At 35.2% G+C, this 14,364-nt stretch overlaps 1 protein-coding gene across 1 annotated transcript in view; it reads right to left on the bottom strand.

Moving 5' to 3' along the window:
• Positions 1 to 321: 321 nt before the first annotated feature.
• Positions 322 to 14,364, bottom strand: part of get1 (guided entry of tail-anchored proteins factor 1) — a 56,338-nt gene continuing 42,295 nt past the window's right edge. Inside the window, exons 3-5 of the mRNA XM_039744490.1 lie at positions 13,881 to 13,948; positions 1,617 to 1,731; positions 322 to 1,236 (exon numbers count right to left, since the gene is read on the bottom strand). Of these exons, the coding sequence (XP_039600424.1) occupies positions 1,163 to 1,236; positions 1,617 to 1,731; positions 13,881 to 13,948 (257 nt within the window). The 3' untranslated portion in view covers positions 322 to 1,162. The remainder of the gene's footprint in view (positions 1,237 to 1,616; positions 1,732 to 13,880; positions 13,949 to 14,364) is intronic.

Below are 14,364 nucleotides of genomic sequence, written 5' to 3'. Positions count from 1 at the left end.
CCATATTTTCAGCATGTTTATTAAATGCATTTTGTTTTGCCCAGAGAAAGCCCGGCAGCTTGGAGATATACAATGCAAAAGGACTAAAGACTAGGAAGAAGCTGGCCTAAACGCACTGCTAATACTCAATTAACACACTGCACCGGGGATAAAAAAAAGAAGGATCATAGTGAGTTAATCCCATACTAAACTGGGAGAACAAATCAGTCAACACTGTTTAGATGTGGTTTATTGATGCAATGCTTCAACAATGCTTAATGGCAGAACTAGAATTTCCTGGCATCAAAGAAGCACTTCTGACAAAAGAACAATTTCACATAGTTTCAGTCATTTTGGGATTCAAAAGATTTATTGAAAACAAAACAAACAATAAATAAATTTACTTTTGACTATTTAATAGCCACACAGTACACAAACACAATTTGAGCTAAGTGTCATAAATATAAAAAAAAACAAAAAAAACATTTTTATATAACATTGCAATATGTATAGATAGCCTTTGCACTTACTGGCTAGATCACTAGAAACAGAAATAGAAAGTTTAATAGCTTTAGTATATATTTCTATATTATCATGTATTTTGAAAATTATCTTATCTTAGAATCATTATATAGTATAGTAGTCTGTATTACATTAATTCAATGATCTAAAGCTGAACTGCTTCGTAACAGTGCACATTTGGTCAGGCAGTTTTACCATAATACCTTAATTCATCAACATATGGTATATTTGTTTTGAATAATTTAATGAATAACACTTTTAGAACAAAATTAAAGTGCACTTACACAAAAATTACATTGTAAGGTTCATTTGTCCAGAGTGTGTAAGTACAAAAAGTCAGAATACTGTACAGAGTCACTATACTGTATGTTGATGAAAAATGCAAAGCATTCCCCAAAATGCCTAGTTAATTTTACATTTTTATTGTGACCATTTCCCTTATAAAGATAAACATGGAATTACTATACTCATTGTTTAGAGTTTTTATAGCAAAATCAAGAACTAGCGAACAGTTCCCTTTCAAATGCATCCAGAAAGAGGTGTTTACTGAACAACTGCCGTTTAAATTATTTGTTCTTGTCAAACTATAGAACTCTTGGCTTTTCGAGTATTCTGCCTTACATACAATACAGAAGGTAGATAACATGGCATTCACCCCCTCTTAGCCAAAAGCCTGAAGGAGAAGTGCCACCACTTTGTTACATACAACAAGCCAGCATGTTATTCCAACACCACCTGGAAATATTAAACATATTTAGTAAATACTTTACAAATTAAATTACAATATCTTACAAAAGTTTTGGTATGCATACTACTCACTTATTAGAATAAGGCAAGAAAACAGTTCAGCATAGGGTGTAAGCAAGTCAAACATAGCCAATAAGGCATAGCAAACCACTTTTTTAATTTATTATAAGCACAATACAACTAAAATTAGTACAAAGTGTATAATTAATCAATTATTTATTACTCTGCAATAACATCAATGGCGGTTTTAATTGTATTTTTAAATGCATACACATGTCTAGATGATACTCTAATTCAAATAATTTGCTTAATTAAAGTCAATTTGAACAGGCATTTTTTTCATCATGTCCCAATTTAAATGTACCTACCTGCTATTCCACTTGGAAAAGCAACAAGACGTTCAAGAGGAGCAATCCATTTGCTTGGTACAACAGTAACCGGATCAGCATAATACTTCCATATTAAAGAAATCATTAAAGTAGCCTAGGGAAGTCAAAGTAATTGTCAGACACGTATAGCTAAAAAAATGAAATAGTAACATTAACATATTCAATAAAATTACACTTTCCATTCAGAAAAGAAATAATACGCTCTTGAAAACAACAAATAATATACTATTGTTGGGACATTTACAGCTAGATGCATAGTAATAATGGATTTGTATACAAAATAAACTACACTATTTGTTAATATAAATCAAAGATAAAAAAGATGTTCAAAACATTTGCACACTTTATTATTTTCGTTGGAAATGGTGAAGGTTGGAGAAGTAGTAATTGGGCATTAAAAAGTTGGTACAACGCTGGGAAAACTGCATCGCAAATGATGGTGACTATGTAGAAAAGTGGTCTAATTTGTTTTTGAAATCTATACTAATAAAAGGCAAAGCCCTCACTGACTGACTCACTCATCACTAATTCTCCAACTTCCGTGTAGGTAGAAGGCTGAAATTTGGCAGGCTCATTCCTTACAGGTTACTTACAAAAGTTAAGCAGGTTTCATTTAGAAATCCTAAGTGTAACGATCATAACTGAATCCTACTTACGTACATACATACGTCCATAGCCTGCAGCTCGGTCGTTGTGTGAGGTGGGGTTGGGGGTTGATGGTTGCGTGTTGCGGCCTGCGTCCCAAAACAACAGTCACAAAACAATTGCATTGACAATCATGTTACGTTATTTTTAAAAAAAAAATGTTTCCTTTTATTTTTCATAACTTCTTTAACACACTACTTCTCCGCTGCGAAGCATGGGTATTTTGCTAGTTCTTAATAAATAGAATTAAAAAAAAAAGTGTGGAAACTTTTTGAACATCTCTCGTAGTAGTAGAACTGACAAGTCACTAATAATAATTCAAAAAACAAATTATATTAAACTAACAGACATTATTTTTGCTGATCTGTATTTAATGGTGAAACTTATTCAATACATGATTTCACATATGCAGAAAATCAAAAAAACAAATTTATTCTACTGGGTGACAAACCACTATATGCATTCTGACAAACCCCTAATACATCTGGCATCTTCTGCTGTTACATCATAACTCTTATTTTTGCCTACTCACTATGAGGGTCACTTACACTGCTTTCATCAATAACTTATTTTTTGATGACACAGCTAATCACACGAAATTCTAATTAATGTTATTTATTCTAATTAACAAGGCTATACCAGCTCCATTCAAATCCTATTTAATAATGCACTTTGCCCTCAGTATTTTTTTTCTTTGTGGATCTTTTTCTATTTCTTGGAACAATTCCACACTTTTTAAAATACTGCTTGACTATCATTTTGAAATACATATGAAATGATAAAATATCACAAGAGTGTATAACATGGTCATTTCAAGTGTGAAATGTATTGGTATGAACATTCCAAAGCATGAACCTTAACTGACGGACGTGACTGAGTGCAGATAAGTTATAGCTACTCACATACTGTATAGGAAGATATCGATATAATGCGTTTGTGATCAAAAATATCAACTACCCTCAACATCATACATAATTGTGTACATAATTTTACCAGCACTGTATTGGACCTTGAATTCCTTTGGTGTTACATAATCACTGTGTTCCCAATGTTATGATTGTTGTCCTTTAGGACATCTAAGCTTTGTTCCTAGCTATGAAATATTTCCTACATTTTTGGTAGCCCAAATTATTAGCTCAACAATTTCTTTTCGAACTCTGAATTTGAAAATGTATCAATTCAGTTGTCAGTAATTTAGGAACCTAACAAGTGTGGACCTTAATCATGTTAAATTGTTCCTGAAAAATAGATGCAGCTGTCCCAATAGTAATCCATACATTGTCTGCTACCTCATGCACTGTCACTGTTTGATCCTCAATTTCAATTTTCTTCAAAATATGTCCTTTCATGACAGAATTATGCAGTTCCTTTTCCTGGCTCTAGCAGGGAAGGAGACTACTCCTAGTAAACATTGGTTGCCGAGAATTAATCTCTGAAGGTACATTGTTGTAATCTTACAAACTCCGTGACAGCATAATAATTGTATGGTTTAATCATTCAACAAACTGTATATTATAAAACAACAAATGCTAAAAACTTGTAATTAACATATTTTAGTAACAGGACCTAATCTTTGGTCTTTTGCAAAATCAACATCATTGAAGACCCCTTTCATTTTCAGGTTCAGAACTTTTGATGACGTTTTACATTTCTTGCACATTACTTATATAACATTTATGCACAAAAATATTTCATAATATATGTTACAGACAGCTAAATATATGTTAATATTCTGACCACTAAAACTTCCAAAAAATATATTTGTACAAGGCATTATCGATTATTAGACACCCAGGAATTTGTTGCAAAATCTGATCATAACCATTTAAAAGAAAAGATTCATTGTGCTTAGGTACTTATTATGTAAGTCATTAAAATGTCTAATTGGGATCTTCCACAATTTTATTGTCTAACAGGTGTCAACTACTAATTTCAGTATAAAGCCTACAAATATGAAACTTCACACTGAACCAAGTTTTGTAATGGCTCTGTACACTCTCTACACTATACAAGATGTTAAGCTTGAAATGCTGCCTGGAGTAGGGATGACCTTGGTACTTCAGATGAAACCTTACTTTAGCTCCATATATCAGTTTATTTCTTATTTCCATATACTATACAAACCATACTGCTCTTATGTATTTTCTATATCTTGCTTGCCTCAGGTAATAGTTTTAAAAATAACAGGTAATATGCAATGAAGAGCCACTGGGCTTAAAACACAAATATAAACAATGCACTAATGAAACAGCAAATATTGTATGCACTGTAAATGTGCTACATTGTTGTCTTTTGCAGAGCAGATTCTGCAGGTTTAATGCCTCCATAACACTACAGGTTGATTTTTATTTTATACATTCAATGCACAAAGGAATAAAGAAGCTCTTTTTAAAAAAATTAAAAGTGTGTTTTATTCAAGGCTTAGTTTGGCTACTACACTAATATGATGTCATTTGATTTTCTTGGGGTTTGGAACAATACACTGAACAGGGCAGGCAACATTCTTTGAAGAATTTTTATGTGGCCTCAGAAACCCCAGCTCCTACTGGTGTTTGAAAACTGCCTATACCAGCAAAAGACCAAGTTTTACAAGACAGAGTGATTGAGTTACACTAATATGTAATATATCAAAAGTTTAATGCTCAGTTCACAGGCCACTAATTTAAATATGGATTAGATGTTCAGCATTCAGCTTTACTTTTGTTGATGCTAAAAGATAAAATGCTAATCCTGAATACACCATATGCAAAGAAAATACCCCAACAGAGCCAAAGAATTTGTGATTGAAGCTATTATTGACAGTGTTGTTAATAATACAAGAAGATTTTGTATCTTTAGTTTTCACATCAGCACTAACCATTCATCATACAAGGTAGAGGTAGAGACTCAACTTGCAAAAACCAAAAAGAACACATTAGAATTTATTTATGTCTCTCTCTCTCCCCTAATCATCACGGGAGCTCCATTCTTCTTACGCTTACTCATTTTATGAATATTTTTGATTTCTCTGTGTGTTCAGTTATGACAGATTTTATCAATTTGGACTATAAAAGAGAGGGCAGCACGGTGGCGCAGTAGTAGTGCTGCTGCCTCGCAGTAAGGAAACCTGGGTTTGCTTCCCGGGTCCTCCCTGCATGGAGTTTGCATGTTCTCCCAGTGTCTGCATGGGTTTCCTCCACGTGCTCCAGTTTACTCCCACAGTCCAAAGACATGCAGGTTAGGTGCGCTGGCGATCTTTAATTGTTCCTAATCTGTGCTTGGTGTGTTGGTGTGTGTGCCCTGCAGTGGGTTGGCACCCTGTCCGGGATTTGTTCCTGCCTTGCACTCTGTGTTGGCTGGGATTGGCTCCAGCCGACCCCGTGACCCTGTGTTAGGATGTAGCGGGTTGGAAAATGACTGATTGACTATAAGAGAGGACTTAATTTCTTAATCTTAGCTTTTTTGTCTAAGTGATTCTATTAATCTGAGAAAGATCAATGACTCCTGCAACAATTATTAACTATAGATAAGGAAATGAGGCAGAAGAGGTGAATGGCTAACAAAATGCTCAAAATGAAACATTCATTTATGTTTCCAAATGTCCTTCAATTTTATACCCATTTTTTTTTTTTTACCAAATAAGATGAATGAAATACATTTTGATCAGATGAGAAGAGGTCATTTTGACTTCTGAAAAATCTAATTATGACTAGTCAAAGGAAAGCATCAAATGTTACAATGGCTTGCCATTTCAAGTGTGCAATATGACTTTACTCAAAGACTTCCAAAGAGTTTTCAGGTAGGTATATTTGTATTTATATTTTGACTAGTACAGATAGTCAAATTATGATCAGATATGTCTATAATTGTTAACTAAAATGGAACTTTACAGATCATCAAATCACACATGGTAAAGACACCCATAATTTTAATTTTGACTGCTTAAAATATAACTGTAGATTCTGAAAATAGAAATTAGCACAAAAAAAGAACTGGCATTAGATATTAAAAAGATGTGCCATATTTGTGTCTGTTTGGCTTCACCTTTAAAGAGGTTTATTCAATCTAAAAAATTGATTCAGACTTTATTAAAGGGCTGCTTTGTTAATTCTAAGCTACTGTATTTAACAATATGTATTAAGACAACATAAAAACAATTTTCTTCATCTTGATATTTAAATTGTGTGTTTTACAAAAATGAAGAGTGCAGGTTTGCCTGAACTATTAAAGTCCAAGTATTTCTCCCAAAAACTATGTTAAACTCTAACATGTCTATATTCAAATTCCATAATCCTTGTAGTATGAGTAAATTGCATTATTTTGTTCATTAAGCAACAGTGTTGGTGTTATTTGATGAGAAACTGTCTATCACCTGTTTGGCCCCTCTTAACAGAAAAAATTAAAATAGTTATGTGATACTTTCTGTTATAGTGTAACCAGGTTCCAATTCCCTGGCTCTAGTGTCCTTTATTTTAATTTTTTTCATTTTTTTTTTTTTTCATTTTTATTACTATTGAATTTAATACTGTTTCTTTGTATCAGTATACTGTTGCTGGATTATGTGAATTTCCCCTTGGGATTAATAAAGTATCTATCTATCTATCTATCTTTATTTTTATGGGTTCAATTTATTGTCCTTTGTGTGCTCATTTGTAAATTATGTCTCTAAAAATGTTTTCTCCTTTTTGCAATTTATTTTTCACTCTTTTTTGCATATATGTTAGTCACTATTTTGTACATTTATGTTATTGTATTTAATATGTTTTTACATTTGGCTTATATTATGAGATATATTCCTAGTCCTCTGTATGTTGACCCCAATGAATGTGCTATCCTGATATTGTAGTTGTGACACTGGCCTCAATTCTTAAAAAAGTTGGCAGAAATCTTAACAGTGTTGCTAATAGTCTGTTTGTTCAGATCTCTACTGAATTTGGATTATAGGCAGTGAAATTTTGTACTTTTGTTTTTGATCCTTTGATTCTAGACTTTGCTTTTTATATTTGGATTGTGATTTTAGGAATTACATTTGTTAACTTATTGGCATGCATTTCTGGTAATCAGTTTGACTTCCTATATTTTTGTGTTTAATTTTTAATACATTCATTACACACATTAAAAAGTCACTATTTTACATTGTTGGCTTTTTTATTTTTTAAAGGTTGCCCTCTTCCTTTTTGAGAATATTAAGTTTGTCTTATCTTTTGGTGTGCAAGCTAAAAAACCTATTTCTGAATGGTGAAAGCCAGAACTGTTTTTGAAAGTAAGGCAAAGTTTGAAAGATTAAAGCCTTCATATGAGTTTTGTGTGTCCTGGAAATCATAACACAGTCAACACACAACTAAAGCTACTATGAGATGCAAAGGCATTAGATGCTGTACCCCACATTTTATCAAATTATTTACATATAAAAGATGCTTCACTGTTCCAGCAGTTAAAGGAGAAAGACCACTAATTAATATATGGACATGACAGTATTGCTGTTAATGGCTGATGTTTAATAAAAGCAGTAATTGCTGTGATTATGATGCATACTTATGTACAGTAAGTTTGCCTATGTCAGGCAGACTTTGATTTGATTATTCTAAAATACCTTTTGTCCCGGGTGTGTTTTCTTTAAAATCTGCATTTTAAGACTAAATTTATATTTTCATCTTTTCTACTGGAAGCAGACCTTAGTTTAAGTGAATGTTAACATACATTACTCCTACTTTTCAATGCTACCTTGAGCTTTAAATATACTGTAACCGTAAGTAAAAACAACAGTCTGTGCTTGATAATGAGAAGAATTTCATTGTAAAAAATGTACATAATTTCCTGAAATTCCAAGGCCACCTATGAGATAATGTACATTCCTTCAAGTGTACCAGTGGTCTTGACCAGTGCACTTGTTGAGAGAGTTGCCCAGGAGCCTTCCTTACTACATAACTAAATCAGCCTGCCTGCCGTGTACTGATTCTGTGTGAGGTCCCTCCAGACTGGTAATTGGCTGCTATTATTTATAGTATGCCTCTGAACTACCCACATGAATACAGGTTCACAATCTATTTCTTTTGGCCACTAACTGAAAAGATTGTGGCCAAAGGTAAGAATAGAGGCAGATGTAGAATTGTAAATCAAGACCATTGTTCAAGGACTTCACTCATGTTTCACCACCATCACCCACTGGTAAAATATCTACAGTACACCAGTAGCAATCCATTTGACAGTCTTGTGGCCTAGAACAAACAACAACTAAACTACACTTGGAATATTTAAATTCTGCTTTTATTACCTACAGAATGTAAGCCATTCTTTTCCAGTAGAGAATAATGATCTCTTGATGCTTTTGAGATATTGATTCATATCCACACGCCTCCACATCTTGCTAAAAACTGTTTCAGCACATGCTGGAGATTACAGTCAGATAAAGACAAAAATATAACGTAATCTGAAAACATACAAATTGCTAATAACTTATTTGTATCTTACTATCCCACTGAAGAGAAATCATACACAGGAGGGGAGACATGACACACCTTTGTTATAGCATTGCAGCCACAAAAAATAGATCTTTATGCAGACATAAATCTGTCTGCATAACTACAGAAATTAAATTCCAAACAATAGTGATCCTGGGAAACCTATACTTTGGCAACATATCCTACTTGGGTTACTGTGCCTTTTCAAATATATTTGAGGGGTCTTGTGGATTTAAAAATACCATCTGAGGACTTAGAGAAGTCGTATGACAAAGAAGTGGTCCTTAAATCCACAGAAGGGATGGAATCTGAACTGTTTTATTTCAGTCCCAGGAAGACCTGCTGACTGGAGGACAGACTTTCCCAAGGAGCTCAGAAGTGTAAGCCTTGTTGACGAAAGCACACAACTGCTGTTTCCACCTGTCATGTACCTTTGATAATGCACATTGATTAAAACATGTCAATAATATTTATACCTTAAGAATTTCTAGTCATACATTATCCACCTTCACAGCCTTATCATATTTCAGAAATTCACAACCATGACATTGATCCAGTCTTCGTAAATGCTTCTCTCAGTACCTCCTCTGTGAAGAGACAGTTTTCCAGCTACATTTGTTTCTTAAAGTGCTCCTTCAACCATTCAAAAATATCCTCAGTTAAGTGCTTATCTAACTTTTTAGGAAGGGAACATGAAAGACGTCCCAGGTACCTTGCTGTAGTAACCAGAGGGTAATCCAGAATCTTTTTTGGGCAATCTGAAAATCATTTTGCATAACTTCACTAAACACGTCTGATACCTGGACCCTTTTAACCCAATTTGCAGTATTCTGACCAAAAATGTTCTGGTAACATTTAACATATTTAAACACAACATCTGTTAAGAACAGTCCATGACAACCACATACAACCTGTGGCAATTCATAACTTCAATTCAGATCAGACGTACCATTCTTCACAGTTTTACACATGCCCTCAAAGTGTCTCTGCCATTCTCCAGATTAGCATATACTGTACCTCCAATTAAAACAAAACAGTAAACATGTTGTACCTATTTTGCACCAGACTCAGTTACTCTAACAGGTAGAATATTTATATTAGGTGTACACACACAAACCACAATCAAAATGATTCTGCTACCTTAAGTTACACTAAATTAACTATTTAGTCCAAAAGCATAAAATCCAAATGAACCACACAAAGTCGCAAATCTGAGAGTATCTTCAAACTTTTCTAAGGTCTTTCTAAGAGTAATGATCAATGCAGTGTTGTGCTTGTGGTGAGTCTAACTATATCTGGCTAGCACTTAGGAAACATCACAATCATCTCTTTTCTTGGGAGTTGTGGTGTTCCACATTCCAAAGAAAACTTTTCATTTTGGAGGTCTAATTCCATTAAAACTGAACTACAAATACCAGTTACCAGATTTGCATTGCACCTGTAAAGGAATGAGTAATTGATTTTTGTTTATATTTTAAACAAGCATTACTTGGATATGTATTTTTACTTGATCAATACCAGTGAAGTAATACAATATTCACCAAAACACAATGCAGTTTGCAATTTTGCTCAATGAAATTACCATAATATGGAAGCGTATTAGGGCCACGGTGAGAATAAAAAATACGGACACAGTGAAGAAAAAAAAAATCTAAATGTCGAGATTAAAGTCGACATGTTGACTTTATTCTCGACATGTACGTCGAGATTAAAGTCAATATGTTGACTTTATTCTCGCCATTTATGTTGAGATTAAAGTCGACATTTCCACTTTATTCTAGTAGTTTATTTTGTCAGTAGAATTTCACAAACTAAACCTAATCTTAAAATGAAGGCTTAACTTACTAGATTTTCTCAAACCCCGTCATAAATTAATGTAGCGCATTAAATGCTTTATATTAAGTGTTCCTCGACCCTGTTGTTAATCTCTACGCGCTTCTTAAACAGACTTCCACTTGCACTGAGAGGTGCAGGCAGCGATCACCGCACATTGACTTCGTGATATTCCGGCTCTATGAACATTCAGAATACTAAGATAAATACTTGATTACTTTTTCACAATGAAATGCATTAAATCATATATTAAACATGGGGGCCGGGTTGGCACGGTGGTGTGGCTGTAGTGCTGCTCCTTTGCATTAAGGGGTCCCTAGGTGTATGTTCAGTGTAGAGAACTTTATGGCAGATGTGACGAGGCTCCAAAAAACTGGATATAGGAATGGGTATCTCACAGGTTTAACTTAAATATTGTGTAAATGTTCGTTCGTAATGTGGTTATCGGAGACACGAACGCAGAATTCAATGGATGTTCTTCTGAGCGGGCTTTCTTTATTGCATGCGTGCCGTCTCTGTCTGATGTACTAAACCTCCAGTTCCTATCCTTCCTTTTTCTTTCTCCACATAACCAATCACCACACGATAAATGTCTTTGTGAAATTAAAACTAGTTATAAACTTAGTCCTCAGAGTTTTCAGAACTTTAAATGTATTAAAGCATGTGGGGGCGTGGTGGTTGCACTGCTGCCTTGCAGCAATGGGGTCCCAGGTGTTTTCTGTCTTGAATTTGCATGTTTTTCTGGTGGGTTTACTCAGCGTGCTTCAGTTTTCTTTCAAAGTCATGTAAGATGTGGGGTTTTGTTATGTATTATTGACCCTGCTACTGTATGTGTTGCTCGTATTCACTGTAGGTGTGGGAGGAATAGGCTATAAAGTGAGACTGGTGGACTTGGAACATTTCCGGATTAAGGAAATGGAAATTAAGAGGTGACATGATTGCAACATTTAAAATCATAAAAGAAATTAGTACAGTGAACACCAGTTGTTACTTTCAAAGAAATTCTTTCACAAGGAAAAGGGGACACAGTTGGAAACTTGTCAAATGCAGATTTTGCATTAATGATAGAAAGTGTTTCTTAACAGAAATAACCATAGACATGTGGAATAAATTACCAAATAGCGTGTTGGAGAGTTGGAATTTAGGGACTTTAAAATCTTGAACTGATATTAATTTAGACAATATGGTAAATAAGATAGACACGTTTGTTAGACTGAATGGCCTGCTTTCGCCACAATTTTTACTGGTCTAACAGTGCATCAATATTACTGCATTGGAAATGATTTTCAGAAAATATTTAATCAACTAGGTTCTCCCTTTAATTTAGTTATGCATTTGGAAAATACAGCAAAGAGAAATTATATGTAACACATTACCGTAGATACTCGCGTATTAGTCGATCTCGCAGATAAGTCAAGTGTATTTTAAAGCCGAAAATTACGAAATTTGTTATGACCCGCGTATAAGTCGAGGGTAAAACTTGGGTTTTTTCATGGCCCGTTGTCTTAATAAGTACGGTCTTCTTACCAATACCTGCTACAGTTCGATTCCCCAGCATATCAAATGCCATTGCCGTTTTATCCATGTTACCAATATTACTGTGATCAAAGTCATAAATTTGTCTTTGCTTGATAATAAATTTATGAAAGGAACTGACCTTTTCTTCTAGATCTTTCGGCAGCTTCTGCGTAATTTTTGTTCGCTGACGAAGGCACAGCCCATATCTGTTCATAAACCGCGTACACCAGCCAGCCGATGCTTGAAATTCCAACAAAGGCTTATGTGGTGTTATGAGTCCACAGCTCTCTTAGCAAAGGCCGTTTTAGTTTTTAAATAAATAATCACCGCTCGCGGCTTAGCGAGGGGGCATGGTGGCTGTAGCGCGCCGCAGGGCGATCTGCGGTGTGGGCGTTTCTCACCTAGTGCACAGGTGAGGGACTGCCCACATCCATGATTGTTCCTGTGGCTAATGTGCTGCAGCTGCTATGTCCTCTATGCATATAAAGAGAAGCCTGAGTCAGTTAGAGACGAAGGAAAATCTGAGTAAAAAAAAAACAAGGAAGAGAAAGAAAGACGGAGGTGGCTGGAGAAAGCAGGAGAGAGAGAGAGACAGTGCGAGTGGTCGAGTGAGCAAACGAGCGCTCACAGACAGATGTGTGGAAGCCTGGGTGTTAGGCCGACACCTGGGAGTTGAAGTAGAAGTCGCTCCCGCTGAGTGATCATGTATAGTGGAGTGACCAAAGAAGAAAAGACTGTCCGCGTAAGGCCAGGACGGCAGCGGGAGTCGGGAGGCTTGGAGGTGAAGTCCTTGGTGTGGGCGTCCTGGATGCCAAGGTTCCAAGTCTCAGGCCTGGGATGAGTGCCAGACCGAAGCCAGGATCAGGAGGACTCCAGACCTGAGTGTGTGAGAGAAAGGACAGCTGCTGAGAGAGCGTCTCGCCTGCTGTAAAGCCCAACCGGGAGAAGCAGGTGAGACGCTAGTTTAAAAGAGGCACCAGGCTTATTGATTTTAAAGACTGCTTCCAGCATCGTTTTAACCTCGGGTTTTTAAGGGATTGTTTCTCTATTTTATTGATTTTTAAACCTCCACGTTTGCTTTATGGATTATTTATTTAATGAATTCTTTTGACTCACTGCACTGTTTACATTGAACACTGACTTTGATTGACTGTTTTAAATAAAAGCACTGTGCACTGTGCCATTACCCAAATTCTATGGAAAATTATGTTGCCCCAAGGATAAGTCAACCCTGTTTTTTTGAATGAATTTTAAGGCAGATTTTTTTATCTTATACGCGGGGATCTACGGTACTTATGTCCCACGCATACACATAGGGAACAGCTTAAGGACTTTGGTAATTCCCTGCCAGTCCAGGAGGTTGCACAGTTTATTGACTACTTTTCTGTTCCTCCTTCTGTAGACTGGAACGATTGACAGCCTTTCAACCACTGATGCCACTTCCGGTGTCCTCCCACCTGGACCCACCGCTTCCTACCGGAAAAACCTAAAGCCAAAAAACCGCCATTTTTGGCAGTCACAAGTACACTCTCGTCTGAGAAGACTTATTTAATGCTTGTAGTAAAGAATTTTTTATTTTGTTTATACAGGGTTTGACTTTGGCGCCCCAAAACTTCATGCTGCTTTTTATCTTGTTTCTTACATTTGATATTCATTATCAACATATTTAGATGAGGAAGATAACTTGCTTTAGAAGTTAAACTGAAATCAACTTTGTGAATAATAATTATTGAGGAGACTGCCAACCTGGCTAATACTGCCATTATGTTTTGACTACATGTATAATATTTCACACACATTAACTTACCTGTAACACATAAAACATAATGTTCACCACCCATTTTATTTTCGCCAGTTGAGCAGTTCTAGATTTAACTAAAAGAAAAAAAAAAAAACCTTGATCAATTCAATTTATTTATCCATATACCAGATTTGTCAATTTTTTCATTCCTCTGTTAATGCAATCAAAATGAACACTTTTATTTGGCAATACTGCATATTTAAATAATCATCTTTATAATTTAAAAACATATATATAAATACCTATTTATATTTATACCTATTAATAGAAGCATTTGAACTGCTCTACACTAAAAGAACCATAAATTCCTAATCAAAATACACAATATGGTAAACTACTAAAAGCAACATTTTGGACACTGCTTTAATTTTAGAGACAAGAACATACTTACCTGACCAATTTCCATTACTGCCTCTCAGGAAGCCCAAGGCTATTCCAGCAATGCTGGGCACAAGCTAGATACTATGACGGGATACCAGTCACCTCAGAG

The sequence above is a fragment of the Polypterus senegalus genome, chromosome 2 (assembly GCF_016835505.1).
Source record: "Polypterus senegalus isolate Bchr_013 chromosome 2, ASM1683550v1, whole genome shotgun sequence".
NCBI lineage: Eukaryota > Metazoa > Chordata > Cladistia > Polypteriformes > Polypteridae > Polypterus > Polypterus senegalus.
The sequence above is the reverse complement of the archived record's forward strand: the minus strand, read 5'-3'. Positions and strand labels throughout refer to the sequence as shown.